Raw genomic sequence first — 14,502 nt, 5'->3', positions numbered from 1 at the left:
ATAATTTACAGAGTATTCTGCAAGGGTATATCAACTTCGACTCCGCCCGAAGTTAGCTTTCCTTTCTTGTTTTATTATAATATAATGTAATATTTTGAGCAGAAGATAATTTTTTTACGAAAAATTTGAGAGGCCGTGGCTTAGTGTTCAGGCTAGAAACCCGTGGGTCGTGAGTTCAAGTTCTGCTGTTTTTAATTATATTTATTTGTACAATATTTATTTATTGAACGCAACTAAGTTTCACTTACTATGAAATATAAGGGTATATACAAGATTTCCATTTATTTTTATACAAATTATTATATAATCATAAAATAAAAATTTATAAATAAAAAAAGTAAATTTGGCAGTAACGAGAAATATAAATAGTTAAAGCACATTTTTTTAGGACCATTACGAATGGACCATTACGAATTTTTTAGGTAAAGTAATACTTTCATCGTATATAATTATTTTGTTATCTATTGACGCAGTTTAAGCAATTAAAATGTTGATTTTAAAAACGGTTTTTCAGTGTCTAAAAATGTTGCATAATGCCAAGTAGTTCAGTCCTAAACAAAATCGTATCGAGCCCGAAATAAAAACTTAGTCACCGAAGAAAACGAGAGAGTGTTCTTAATTATTTACCAATTTATTGTAGTTTAGATTGTAAGCCCTACAGAATATTTTTTTTGTATTTTGTTTTTAAGTCTTATTCACATCTTATTGCCAAAAACTTTAATTTTAATCTAAATTAAATTTTAAACTAAAATTCGGCGGAAATGTTAAAATTTTAATATAGTAACAGCATTTTTTGGGCATTAAATATTTATGACTACCGATGACCAAAATGCATTAACAGCGCAAATAACAAATAATTGCCACTTAATATAGAATTATATATTAACAAACAATACCACAAATTGGCTTGCGGTTGTGTTTAACATAAATCTTCATATCCCAAAATAACAATTTTTAATGGCGTTAGAATTTCAGTTATTTTAGTATTTAAATAAAGAACTAAGTTTTTGTAACTTTGTCTTCCCAAAAACATTACAAATAAATCTAAGAGGTACATCTCGAAATTTGACATGCTATGGCGTCCGATTTGATGAATCTTTTAATGTTTGTTTTTTTTCGGTTAAGAGTAGGACTAGTTTCCTATCTGAAGAACAATATTTTGGGGAAACCGGTTAACGGTTTAACGGTAACTTTCCCGAGATCCAACCTTAATTTAGCGCCTGGTCAAAATACAGTGAACACACCCAATATTTTTTCATGACGTTTTGAATTCAATATACATTTTATTGAGAGCTAAACAATTTTTATGTATACCAAATATGCGTGCTGCCTAATTCTCCTCACAGAATATGTACGTGCAATACTAACTGTTTAGCCTCTACAGATTCAGAAATCACGGTCCTCATACAAACAGAAGCACTAACAAACAGGAAACCCGAAATAGCTGGACAATCCTGATCAAAATTAGGAAATGCTTTTTCCTCAATGTTACATATACTATTCATTCCACCCTTTTCTTTACGAGTAACGGCTATAAATACTAAATTGAACTAACAATGTAAAAATGCTCTTGAACGAATTAAAATGTTGTTTAACAATTCTAAAAAAATCGATATAAACCCTACCCTAGCTAAATAAAAACAAAGAGAACACGTCTAGTAACTTAAAATTGTGCGTCATCTATTTATGCAAAGTGCGAGCAGGCAGTGAAGAAAATAATTGTCGATGATGGAAAAAATAAGTAAACAAAATATAGAAAGAAAAATTCTGAATTCTTTCTCTGCAACAACAACATCTTAGTGTCAGTCTGTTGTTTGCTGCCTTGACAGAATGGCTTCAATAAAAATACAAAATAAAGCGAAAGCAGAAAACAGAAAACAGAAAAAGAAAACAGAGGTTTCCAGAAAAGACAAAGGAACTTTTCTCAGCACACCGAGCACACAGGGTAATTCTTAGTTAACGAGCAACCGAAACGTATTCACGCTCAGCTTAATCCCCCAGGAATCCACAGGGCCTGAATTCTAGTGGGAGTCCTGATTCACTCTCTGCACACAGTGTGTGGCGCTATTGTGTGTGTGCTTAGGAGCTAGGATAGTCGGAAGGCGGCTCTCTACGGTCGTTCTATTAAAGCCTAATTGTGGGCAATTACTTGCTGCTCGACTAATAAAAACGTTAGAGATATTTGCGCATTTCAACTAATGATTTTCTGCTTAGGCCTAAGCAAACACTGCCAAAATTTAAGTGTCCAGTTGAGTTGCCCCCTTCCATTTGGTCCGTAAATAACACCCACACCCAGCAAACGGCAGAACACACAACATCTCATTAGCAGGCGGCTGACACAGTTATTAATAATTCATTCAGTGCTAATAGAATGTTTGTAGTTCGAACGGCACACATGACACAGAAGCACAAAGCACAGGACAGGACATGAGACACGAACCCCAAGCTTTTTCGATAATTAGCCAATTTCGTGAATAATTCAGAACTCAGCCCAAAAACACTCGACTGATACCTGGGCAGCACTTGTGAACAGGTGGGACTCCGGCCATCAATCAGGATTGGTTTCCGTCCAGGCAGCTCGTGTAATTTTCCAGTCATCAATTCGCGTGGCCCACCTTCGACTTTGGCTTGATTATGCAAAGTCCTCATTAAGGGCTTAATTTGTAAAGCTTCAGTCGGGCGATGTAATTTGAATTGGCTGCTCGACATCTTGCAGCCCATTGTTAATGTTTATGTTGGGCTTTAATCCAATTTCCAGTCATAAAACCCGCCCTGCCATTTCGACGGTAAAGCCGCTATTTGATTGACTTCACATTCTGGAAGCCCGGACCAGTTATAGGTATATACAATAGTATCTTTAACTATTCACATCCCACTTGCAAACTTTTGCATTTGTAGCCCGATGGGCTGTGCCAAAAACTCGGGCTGCAAGTTCCAATCAAACGGAAAGCACTAAAAGATGCCAGCCGATATTTATCTGCAAAGGGTCGCACAATGCGGGTTGCACACAATGCCAGAAAGATAAGCTGGCCAGGCCGTAGCAAAAGTCACAAAAATAAATGGAAATTAAAAGTTGGCAGAGTCCTGATTGGACTGCATCCTTCCCGGGTCCCTGAAGGACATTTGAATGGGCAGCAGGGCCTTAAATTATGCTAAACCCAGCCTCAAGGGGTGAGAGTGTGTGCCGAGATTGAATAAAAACCATAAAATGGCGCACGTTCAAAATTCATGATTATGCTGATGCCTTTGCCAAATGCAATATTCTGAGGAACCATCTGGTGTGGGGCCTCGCCACTGGTGAGTACGTGCGTTCGCGGCTTGGTTAACATGACATCATCGTGCAATGAACGGAGTCTAATGAATAAAAATGAGTTTTAAAACCAAAATAAAAACAAAGCCTTTCGCCGGAGACACAATGAAGTGAAACGGAGCAGAGACGGGGGAAGTCCTAGCAGGCTGCCAGCCAGTCTACGCACTGATCCAGTGACTCGGGTAGGCAATCGGCCAAGAAGCGGAGCTCATAACTAAATGGGAAACTTACATGACGTCCAACGGGCTTGTTCCAATTTCTGTTTTTGCTGTGGCAGCAGCATCACCATCAGCATCAGCATCGCTTTCTTTTCCGACTTGCTCCCCGCCTCTGCCTTGTAATCCGTTATTTAAATATTGTTTGTTTTTTATTTGCCTTTGCTATTATGCTTGTGAGTATTTTATATAAATAACTATGAGCAGGACGTGGCTGGAGCAGAGCAAAAAGCTTGCCTGAAGTGGCACACACGCCTGCGAGGATTTTCATATGCACACAATTAAATCAAATCAAGACAAGACGGAACAACAATCTGCCGAGTAAGGCGAGTACTTCTATGTGTCACTTTTTGGTAGAGCTCCAATTTAAATATTTGCTGGTCCATGTTTGCCCAGGCCAGCTGACATTTCGACTCTACGCAAGGACCAAATGAGTCGGGCGGCCACGGGGCGTATGATAAACACCCATTACGCATACGCCCGAGTCTGCAATGCTCATTAGCCATCACACTAAGTGTCGAAATAGAGGTCGTAAAACAGGCCCCTACCTATGTGGCTGTGCAGGTGAGGCAGGGCTACAGGAGGGGCGTGGCCCACCAACACAGTGACGCTCGGATCCCGGCGGGCTTTGGCATTCTGCTTGTCAGACCCCGAGGTGACGAAACGCTCCTCTTCCTGTCCCGCCCCCCTGCTCCGATGACAGTCCAGCAGTGGCCCACATCCGGCCACCTGGACGACCTTTCTTCCCTTGCACGTGTGAGTGTGCGTGCGCGCTTTCAAATATCAAACTCGCATTAAATTTGACATCGAAGCGGAAATACATTTAATTGCTTTCCGCGTGGCCGTTCCCCCGACGTCCTTGCACGCACACACACTTAATCACACGGCCACCCCCCGCCCAACACACACACACGTCTTAGCGCCGGGGGCTCCGTCACACACACACGCCTCGCCAACGTCTTTCGCCATTAGCGCCCGTCTCCAAGGGATTCGTTTACAAATATTTGGCTTTTCTTAGCAATTTTCATGTGCTTTCATTTTGTCATTTCATTAGAAAGCCGTCGGACCCCCGATCCCCATTTGCATGCCCCAGTGTGTGTGTGTGTGTGTGTGTAAATGCTGGCTGGCGAACATTCTTAGGCCAGGCTTACTCTTGCGGCCTGGTCTGGTGCTCTGAGCTGGCTTCGTCATAATCGAGCCGAGTTTGTTTACGGCACGTCGTCAAAAAACAATTCTTGAGGCTTTTGATTAACTCAACATAATTTTGATTATAGGTAAACAGTATTTTGCATTCCTACTCAACGAACTGAAAGTGAAATCAATTTATGGTCATATCTTGACAATAATTTTTAACTTCAATTTAAATATAATTGCAATTAAGATTTCATCTAATCTATACAACCTAATAAGAAATTGCAAATGCAAATAAACTTAAAATACTCATCGTGAAAGGAGAGTTGGATTAAGGCGTTGTGTTATAAATCAATAAAGTCCCTTCTTGTTTGTATGACCATTATATTATACATTTTAACTATGACTATTAAACATTTTAAGGATCGATACTAATATTTGAAACCGATTTAGTTAGTTCCAATATGGCCCACTTATCAAGTCTAGGCAAGCAGATTTCATTGCAAGCCGTAATAAAATTTGAATACACTTTTCCCTCTTGATAAGCAACCCATTTAGTCAGCCACCTCCCCGGAGGAATGGGAGGTTCCATTTACCTGCCGTAAATGATGTGTTTTCAAGCGACGTTCGTGTTGTGTGTTTGACAGCAGCCAAGTTTGTGCTTGCCGCAGGCCATAAACCAATGCCCAAACTTCCAAATCCCGCATAAATAAGCTAGCTTGGGCCAAAGTGAGGCAGCGGGAGGCGGAAGGCGGAAAGTCACATTAAGCACGTGTCATACTCACATGCCAGAGACGGCCAACTGTGGATGGCCTTCCGAGCGCGGACGAGTCCGGAATGGATGCTGCGGCTGGCTCCGATGGCTTGAGTTCTATGTACTTGTCTGGCTGCCGGCACGCGCGACTTTCGTTGGCGGTGACAACCACTGGGCTGGCTTATCGGTCACCGTCGGACATACGTTCGCACCGTACGTTCACACACCGGCACTGCTCGGATGCAATGCGATTTGGGTCAAAGTAGAAACCAAACGACACTGGAGCCGCACATTTCACACTTGTCACTGCCGCTGCCTGTTCCTCGGTCCCCTGGCGCTCTGCCGCCTCTGTTTCCGTTTCCGCTTTCACTTTTGTCACCGCCGACTTTTAGTTGCAGTTGTGGACAGAGTGACTTGACGCGGAGGCACTGGCTCCTCTCGGTTCCGCCCACTACGCACCGACTTTGCCCGGCACAAGTGCGATTACAGGGCCACACAACGAAACGAAACACACAAGTTGAACTCGCTACTCGCGGCAACTCTCGATTATTTCAAACACACTTTTGCCGCCGGAAAGCCTTCGCTTCCACTTCAACCTCAGCCCCTCACTCGGTGCGGCCTTGTTGTTGTCGCTTTCAGTATTCTGGTAGTGTTCGCCGTGTTGTTGTTGCCAATGGGCTGCGAGCGATGCCGTGGCTTCCGCAGCGTGCACAGCTTTCGACGAGCAAACGAAGTGAACTGACAGGACGACCCGCGCCGACCAGGACTCCGTCCGCCTTCGGGAACAGCCCGCCGCTGGAAGGGAGCGTCCGCACATGCGCCTGGCCGGGCTGAGCGAAAGCTCCCGCCAGCTTTCAGGTCAGCGACACGAGCCGACCTCCTCGACGAGGACCCCGCGACGCCTTCCATCGCTTCCAGGACGCAGCCGACTAAGAGAGTCCTTCCCGCGGCAGCTCTCTTAGGTCTCCGCGGAGGCACTCCGAGCTGCTTGGGCCCAAGATGCCCAAACTGTGTCACATTTGCGAACTGAATTCACTTTGCCAATGTCACGTGCCGGAGCGTTTGGCTGCTGAAAGACCGCACTAGCCGGACCTCGGACGACGCCCTCCGGCGCGGTAGACGGGGACCCACCAGCGAATCAGTGTCCTCAAATTGATATCCTAATGCAACTGGCAGTCAGATGAGCGGAGCGACGGACAGGAGGACAGGCGGACAGCTGACTGCCGCAAGGAGAGCCGCAACTTGCAACTAAACTTTTGCGGTCGCCAAGCCTGAACGTGGAGTAAATCCCCCGGCCAACTGACAACTATCGCTGGCCACCAGGATGCCGGATAAGGGTTAGGATATGGCAAAGTGGAGGATGGTGGAGGGTGGAGCGGGGAGATGGTCGCCAAATCGGCTGCCCACATGCCGCTTGTCGTTTTCCATTAGTGTGCCGACCAACCTCAATGATTTCTTACTTACAGCGCGCAATTTGTACGCTGGCGTGGCAGTGTGTGCGGCTGAGTGGGTGAGTGGGGGAGTGGGGGGTGGGTGTGCTGGTGTGCTGGTGTAGCAGGGGCATAATCGCATTCGCATTGGGTTTCGAGTGCTGAGGCATCCGGGAGTCGGCCAATGCGTTCCGAGTGGGGTCGCCGTCTTAATCTGTGAGTGGGTCTGGGCGCGCGTGTGTGTGCCCGTGCTGGCGGTCGGGTAAAAAGTCCAGGAAATTGCTTTTGCATGAGCGCTTTGGCGCGGGGAGCGGAGAGCGGAAGAGCGCCAGATAGCCGGACGCTCGTCCTGGCCATAAAAAGGAAGCTGTGGCTATTGCGACAGAATTGGGAATTGACTGGGATCGCCAGTTGTATAAACTGGCATCGATAGGCGGGCGCTTGCCTACAAATATCCTTAATTAAGAAGCAAAGTCGCCCTGGAGAAATTTGTGCTGCATAATGCCTTCAGGGATTTAATGTTCCGAATTGAATTATTGCCACTGTGCTGAAAATAATACAAGCGTTGACCCCTTTTTTACCCAACCACAATCGACATCTGGCCCATAGTTTTTTGCTGGCTCGCATGCTTGCCAGCCATTTAGTCAATGGTCAATATGCTCGATTCATTCACTTTGACCCCGTTCAACTTCAGCCGTGCTCGATATGATTTCGTATCTACCCCTCCCCCCGCCCACCGCCCACTGCCCCCTGCCCAATGCCGATCGCCCTTCGCCTGCTTCCTGCCCCGCCTGTCCTGTCGACACTATCTGTGTAATGTTTTGTTGTCCCCGAACGTAGTTTCTCTTTTTATTTCCAACTCGAATGAAAAATGTTACCTACTGTTTGCCGGCTGCCAAAAGAACAAATAAAAATAAAAAAATGTGTTGACACGAGGAGAGGAAACAAACTGTTGGCCCTACAGCAAGGATAGGCCATACATCAATTGAGTAAGCATTGTATTTGAGTCGTAATTGAATTGAAAACGACCTGAGGCCCTACTATGTTGATGAATATTTGCCAAACATAAATTTAAAGTGCGAGCGTTTTTTTCTTGCGGACATTAAAACTTCTCCGTATTTTAAATGAGATGTGATTTGCCTGCGGATTGCGATTTAACAGAGGGAAAACTGCTTCAGTCTTAAACATTACGCTTCAATTGCCTTAGGTCCAATCCAGTATTCTAAGATGTTTTCGCCAATCAAAAGCCTCAACGAGTTATTTAACAGTTATTAATTTCATCTTTGATCGATATTTGTATGAGCTAGACACATAAATGGAAGGTAAGTTCATTGCTTGATTGACTTAAGCGTTCAGTAATTAATTCGATTCACCTGAAATTTCCAATTATCCAAGCCGAACCACTGCAGCTTATTGACAAGTCTGTAGAAACTGTTGAGCAGTAAAGTCGCCCGAATGTTGGTGGGAGGGTGTGAATGCCCCATACACATTGGGGAACATCTGGCAGCATGTATGCATTTAGCCCCCATAATGTAGGGCTATTAAATCAATTTCGGTTGTTGCTCTTTTGCACTACTTTCACTTGCTGTCTGTCAGACATTCAGGCAGTCAGGCAGTCAGGCCGTCGAGGTTGGCTGACAGGCGGCACGAGTGGGACTCGTGTCTGGGCCAAGTTAATGTCTAGGCTGACTGAGCATGCAATATTTAAAGAGCAGCGAGCAGGCCGCTTTCCAGGGAAATCAATGCCCCCCACCCGGAGCTTTGAGTCCGCTTCCGCCCTGCTTTCCCTGCCTTTCCTGTTTTCCCTATGTGGCCATGCGAGGACAATAACTCAGCAAATCATTATTAAGTTCAAATATGCGAGGCAGCCGTGTAAATATTGACAGTGCAAAACAAATTACCTGATTACATTTGGGTCAAGCCATTTTTGCCACCAAAGCGACACTAAATGTTCGTGTTGTTCTTGTTTGTTTGTGTGTGCCGAAAAGGACCCTCACACACACACACCCACTCCCCGCACACCACACGCTTACACAAGTAAACAAAACACCAACACCAACTAGCAGTATCATAGCAATCAGTTAGACGTATGTGCCCGTATACTCACGGGTCACACAGACAGAAATTAATTAAAAGTTTGTATGTTGCTGCAACAGAATGTCTAGCTTGTTTATTTGTCTTGCTGTGTGCGTTTGCACTTGTCTGTGTTAGTTGCAGCCATTGTTTTTTTATACGCGATGTATCCCATTTTTTATGTATTTTCACGACCTTGTAAGTTAACAATTTTGGGCACTCACTCTGTCGCAATGTTTACAAAATAATAATGGCATTTACGACCCTGGTCTGCACTCGCCCCCATGTGAGCCCGTGTGCGTGCTCGTTGGAATGGCTGTGTGTGCTAGGGGTCGTCCTTGCTGCTGCTGCTGCTGCTCCCGGTTGGGGAATTCTTTTATTATAATTTCATTTGCCAGAGCCGGCTTGGCGGCACCAGCAAAGCAAATCATCAAAATGCATTCTCATGGCTGGGCACTGGAGCAGAATAAAATAATAATAAACACACAAATCATTTTTTTATTGGCAGTCTTCATAATTTTTGTAAGCACTTTGTGGTTAAAACCATATTTCAAGGACCGAAAATAATGATTACTTTTGATTTGGACGATAAAAAAAATAAACTGACAATAGTCGTACAAAAAATACAAGAAAACTAATAATCCTACATTTTCGTTAGTCTAGACAAATCCACCATCATTTTTATTTCATGAGTATTATTTCTTTAACTCATAATTATAATTTTATAATTTTATTCCTTAAGCTCAGACAACAATCATTATTGATGAGAAAAAAAATATAACCATACAAATTTATCTCTTAAATCCTAGAAGTCTTTCCCGATTAGGCCAATTTATAATTAAAACCTAAAGAAACAAGAAAGGAAAGCTAACTTCGGGCGGAGCCGAAGTTGATATACCCTTGCAGAATACTCTATAATTATATTCTCCAAAATAATTCCTATGATGCATTCTTAATACTCATAAAAAATCCAAACTTCCTAACTTTAAAAACACCAAAGTTATGGCATTTCCAATCGTTCAGTTATATGGCAGCTATTGGATATAGTCGGCCGATCCTTATGAAATTTGGTAGGTCGGATTGATTGTCCAAATATAAAACCCATAGAAAATCCCAACTTTCTAACTTTACAAACACCAAAGTTATGGTATTTCCGATCAATCAGTTATATGGCAGCTATAGGATATAGTCGGCCGATCCCGGCCGTTCCGACTTATATACTGCGTGCAAAGGAAAGAAGGGTGTGTGCAAAGTTTCAATTCGATAGCTTTAAAACTGAGAGACTAGTTTGCGTAGAAACAGACAGACGGACAGACGGACAGACAGACGGACATGGCTATATCAACTCAGGAGGTGATCCTGATCAAGAATATATATACTTTATAGGGTCGGAGATGCCTCCTTCACTGCGTTGCACACTTTTGACCAAAATTATAATACCCTCTGCAAGGGTATACAAATATTCCTCATAACAAAAAGGGCATAGCACCTTAAATCTTTAAGACAAATACTTATGTTAACCTTAAAACCATTTTTAATTAGCTTAATCGTAAAAAATGTAGGATGAATTATATATATTGATACTTCATGTCTTGGCAAACGAAAAGCGATTTTATGCCCGCTTTTGGAATTTTATAAAATAAAACTTACTAGACCTCATAGATTATTTTTTTTCTAGTCGTTAAAAATTATTATTCCTTCAGTAGTACAATAAAAATAAAAAGCTCAGTTTTTTTAAACAAACAAAAATCAGATACAATAAACCAAACTTATTGCGATTTTAGACCTTGCGTTATTCCTTGTGTGTAGAAAACTCTATACAGAAAGGTTAGCGATTTGCTAGTTCCCACAAAAGCAGCTTCGATTGTATTTTAACTAACTTGGAATCGAACTTTAACTATCATTAAAAGAGATATTAATATGTAACCGGTTGTTTTTTCTAGATGTGGGCTGTCAAGACTTCTGGCTTTAGGATATTTAATAATCTCGAGGAGTCAGCAAGGAGTTCATTTGCAACATATCAAAAACAGATTGACACTCAGTTATCCTTCTCAGCGTTCTGAGGGCTGTGTGCTCCAAGTGTTTACCATCGAGAAGGCTGACATCCTTCTCAAAAAGCTGCGCGTATGCATTCATGTGGATGCGTGGGTGGAAGAAGTGGGCTGGGAGCTCACCTCGATAGCTCGTATGGAACAGCCCGAAAATGTGTGTAAGCTACTACTGCAAACATACTCGCACAGCTGCGCAGGGCGGCGTTAATTTCCGTTAATTAAAATAAATACGTCAAGCGATAATAAATGATGGCGTGGTATGAAGCATACTTCCAGGAGGCCTGTTTAAAAGTGATCCAAAAGACACACGCCGCCTTCAATTAGACGACAACTTCAAGCCCGGTACTCGCATCGCCCTCCCCATCTCCTGTATCTCCTTTTGGCTCCGCAAAGCGCAGCAATTAATGGGATAATTGGTTTGGCCGAAGCCAACATAAATTTCTGCCACGGACAGCAGATTGGCGATTTGAGAAGAACCCGCTCAGAAGGACCTGAGCTCGTGGTCCACCCGTAGGTTATTGCAGCGCATAAATTCTATTCAAAGCTGCGATGTGTCGGCACACAAGCGCTCCTGCCAGGCAGTCTCACCTGGACGGAGCGAGGGGCGGAAAGATGGCCAAATAGCTGGCCAGGGCACAAATGACTGAGGAGCAGGCGACAATGACGGACCTGGAGAGCAAACGTAATCAAGTGTGCGAGCCCTGCCAAGGCAAACAAAAGATTATCCTTGCCCTTGCCGTGCTCCTTGGACACAGGGCTCACACTCAGCCAGGAGAGTAGCAACAGCTGCTCGGCACACTTCCTCGTGGCCTGGGCTCGGGCTCGGATGCCCCTGCTGCTGCTATTGAAATGTTGCAGTAATGAAAAAAATTGTCAACTTACACGAGGCAGGGATGTATGAGGGATGTGTGTAGCCGTGGCTGTGGCCGAAGCTGAAACTGAAGTTGAAGCAGACACTGAAGGTACGTTCAACAAAAGCGACAGCGACAACAAAACATGTGTCAACTGCCAGACATCCTGAGCAATATTAATAACACTCGGGGAACATATTTTTCATTAAAGCTGCAAGGAGATGTCACCCAGGCGATACACAACACAACATGTGGCGTCTGTGCGGGCTTACGTTTTAAGGATGATTATGCAAAGCTTTCGGCACACACTCGCCCACACGCCCACCGACTAACAAGAGGGAATTTAATAAATGTAGTTATAAGGGCGATTAGCGGCCATTTTGCATTCCACCCGAGCGCAGAGATGGCCTTAAAAGTTTCGCGGATACAACCTCGGGCTGTGTGCCTTCAACCTCCGTGACGCACTCGCAAACAAGCACTTGCCCCTGTTAAAGTTGAAACAGCGCGGCTCACGATGCGTATGAGGAACGTCTTAATTGCCATTAAGAAGCCGTCTGCGATTTTCGCCAGCTTTTTCATAATTTATGCAGACCGGAAAGCCGGCATGTGGAGCCAAGTACCGCCCGGGCTGATGCAGTTTCAAATTCAAAACCGTATCGGCGTATCGAAATTCGTGAAAAACACCGAGAAATGTCCGTCCGCTTTGAGCGCTTGAGTCAAGTGATTTCACTGGTTAATTAAACATGACGTAGCGCAGCAGAGAAATTCTCAAGTGAATAATTAAACATCAGAAACTTAATAAAAACTTTTCGAATTTATTGAAAACTTCATCTATGAAAATGTGGCAAGCTCTGACGGCCACAGGCCTATATAAGCCGGGCCCCAGGAGTCCACAGCACACTGGCCCCAGGATGGTCTTCGATCTGATACGTCCCGCCCCGCTCACCGAGCAGAAGCGGTCCCGCGACGGCTGCATCTACCTGTACCGCGCCATGAAGTTCATAGGCTGGCTGCCGCCCAAGGGGGGCGTGCTGCGCTACCTGTACCTCTTCTGGACGCTGATGACGTTCATGTGGTCGACCACGTACCTGCCGCTGGGCTTCCTCGGCAGCTACATGACGCAGATCAAGGACTTCTCCCCGGGCGAGTTCCTCACCTCGCTGCAGGTGTGCTTCAACGCCTACGGCTCCTCGGTGAAGGTGGCCATCACCTACTCGATGCTCTGGCGGCTGATCAAGGCCAAGAAGATACTGGACCAGCTGGACCTCCGCTGCACCACAATGGAGGAGCGCGAGAAGATCCACCGCGTGGTGGCGCGCAGCAACCACGCCTTCCTCATTTTCACCTTCGTCTACTGCGGCTACGCCGGCTCCACCTACCTCAGCTCGGTGCTCAGTGGCCGGCCGCCCTGGCAGCTGTACAACCCGTTCATCGACTGGCACGACGGCCCGCTCAAGCTCTGGGTGGCCTCCACGCTCGAGTACGTGGTGATGTCGGGCGCGGTGCTGCAGGATCAGCTGTCGGACACGTACCCACTGATCTACACCCTCATCCTCCGGGTGCACCTGGACATGCTGCGGGAGCGCATCCGACGGCTGCGGTCCGACGAGGCAATGAGCGAGGCGGAGAGCTACGAGGAGCTGGTCAACTGCGTCATGGACCACAAGCTGATTGTGAGGTAGGTGTGAGCTCCAGGGATCTGTGGAGCAACTAACGCTTTGTTGCCCGCAGTTACTGCGCGACCATCAGACCAGTCATTTCGGGGACCATCTTCACCCAGTTCCTGCTGTGCGGCCTGGTGCTGGGGCTCACGCTGATCAACGTGTTCTTCTTCTCGGACCTCTGGACGGGCATTGCGTCCTTCATGTTCGTTATAACCATCCTGCTGCAGACGTTCCCCTTCTGCTACACCTGCAACCTCATCATCGAGGACTGCGAGTCGCTGACCCATGCCATCTTCCAGTCCAACTGGGTGGATGCCAGCCGGCGCTACAAGACAACACTCCTGTATTTCCTTCAAAATGTGCAGCAGCCCATCGAGTTTGTGGCCGGCGGCATCTTTCCGATATCCATGAGCAGCAACATAAGTGTAAGTGCCTGCGAAACTATTTCTTCCCCCCGCACGGCTTCTCATTCTCTACCCCATCTTTAGGTAGCCAAGTTTGCCTTCTCCGTGATTACCATCACCAAGCAAATGAACATAGCCGACAAGTTTAAGACGGACTAATGGTCGTATTTTCGTTTACTTTTTCTAACACCCAGAGGAAAAAACAAAACAAACTTCAATATTTTTACTTTAAATAAAATTTTTTCGGTACTGATTTGAGTGCCAAGAGTTGTTGTGTTTAATTCAAAGTGTATAACACTTTAATATTATTTTAATATTTTCATATTTACATTGAAATCATATACATATTTGTGTAAAACTGTTTTAAGACTGCAAGCAATAACACCCAGTTCAATAACGTCGACGACCGGTGTGTAATAGTGTCCAACTTTCTTCAGTATTCAAACCATTAACCAACAAGGATGAACTTAAATTAGTAGTAGTAGTCAAATTTGTAATACTTTATATTTATTGCCAATTTACCCATTTGAACAAGCGAAAGCCATTTGTTTAAAGTTTAAAGTGAGCCAACGAAGTTTTGCGATACGATTCCCGTATTGACAGCTGTAAAGATTTAGTC

At 44.8% G+C, this 14,502-nt stretch overlaps 2 protein-coding genes across 5 annotated transcripts in view; one reads left to right on the top strand and one right to left on the bottom strand.

Moving 5' to 3' along the window:
- The window catches only part of LOC108039013 (zwei Ig domain protein zig-8), an 83,714-nt gene extending 77,588 nt beyond the window's left edge, over positions 1-6,126 (bottom strand). For all 4 annotated transcript variants that reach the window (XM_044461754.1, XM_044461756.1, XM_044461755.1 and 1 more), the window contains exon 1: positions 5,442-6,126. The gene's annotated coding sequence lies outside the window, so the exon portion shown is untranslated. The remainder of the gene's footprint in view (positions 1-5,441) is intronic.
- A 6,600-nt stretch (positions 6,127-12,726) lies between these two features.
- Positions 12,727-14,053, top strand: LOC108038292 (odorant receptor 42b). The gene is made up of 3 exons (XM_017115062.1): positions 12,727-13,493; positions 13,547-13,904; positions 13,968-14,053. The coding sequence occupies exons 1-3, from the start codon at positions 12,727-12,729 to the stop codon at positions 14,040-14,042; spliced, it is 1,200 nt and encodes a 399-aa protein (XP_016970551.1). The 3' UTR covers positions 14,043-14,053.
- The last annotated feature ends 449 nt before the right edge of the window (positions 14,054-14,502 follow it).

This window comes from Drosophila rhopaloa, unplaced genomic scaffold (genome assembly GCF_018152115.1).
Source record: "Drosophila rhopaloa isolate 14029-0021.01 unplaced genomic scaffold, ASM1815211v1 contig_69, whole genome shotgun sequence".
In the NCBI taxonomy this organism is placed as follows: domain Eukaryota; kingdom Metazoa; phylum Arthropoda; class Insecta; order Diptera; family Drosophilidae; genus Drosophila; species Drosophila rhopaloa.
The sequence above is the reverse complement of the archived record's forward strand: the minus strand, read 5'-3'. Positions and strand labels throughout refer to the sequence as shown.

What these genes read in the sequence shown, in the direction of transcription:
- LOC108038292 (XM_017115062.1), top strand. Translation starts at nt 12,727, where the DNA reads ATGGTCTTCGATCTGATACGTCCCGCCCCGCTCACCGAGCAGAAGCGG. An exon ending in GACCACAAGCTGATTGTGAG is followed by an intron (nt 13,494 to 13,546) that starts GTAGGTGTGAGC and finishes TGTTGCCCGCAG; the next exon opens with TTACTGCGCGACCATCAGAC. An exon ending in CCATGAGCAGCAACATAAGT is followed by an intron (nt 13,905 to 13,967) that starts GTAAGTGCCTGC and finishes CCCCATCTTTAG; the next exon opens with GTAGCCAAGTTTGCCTTCTC.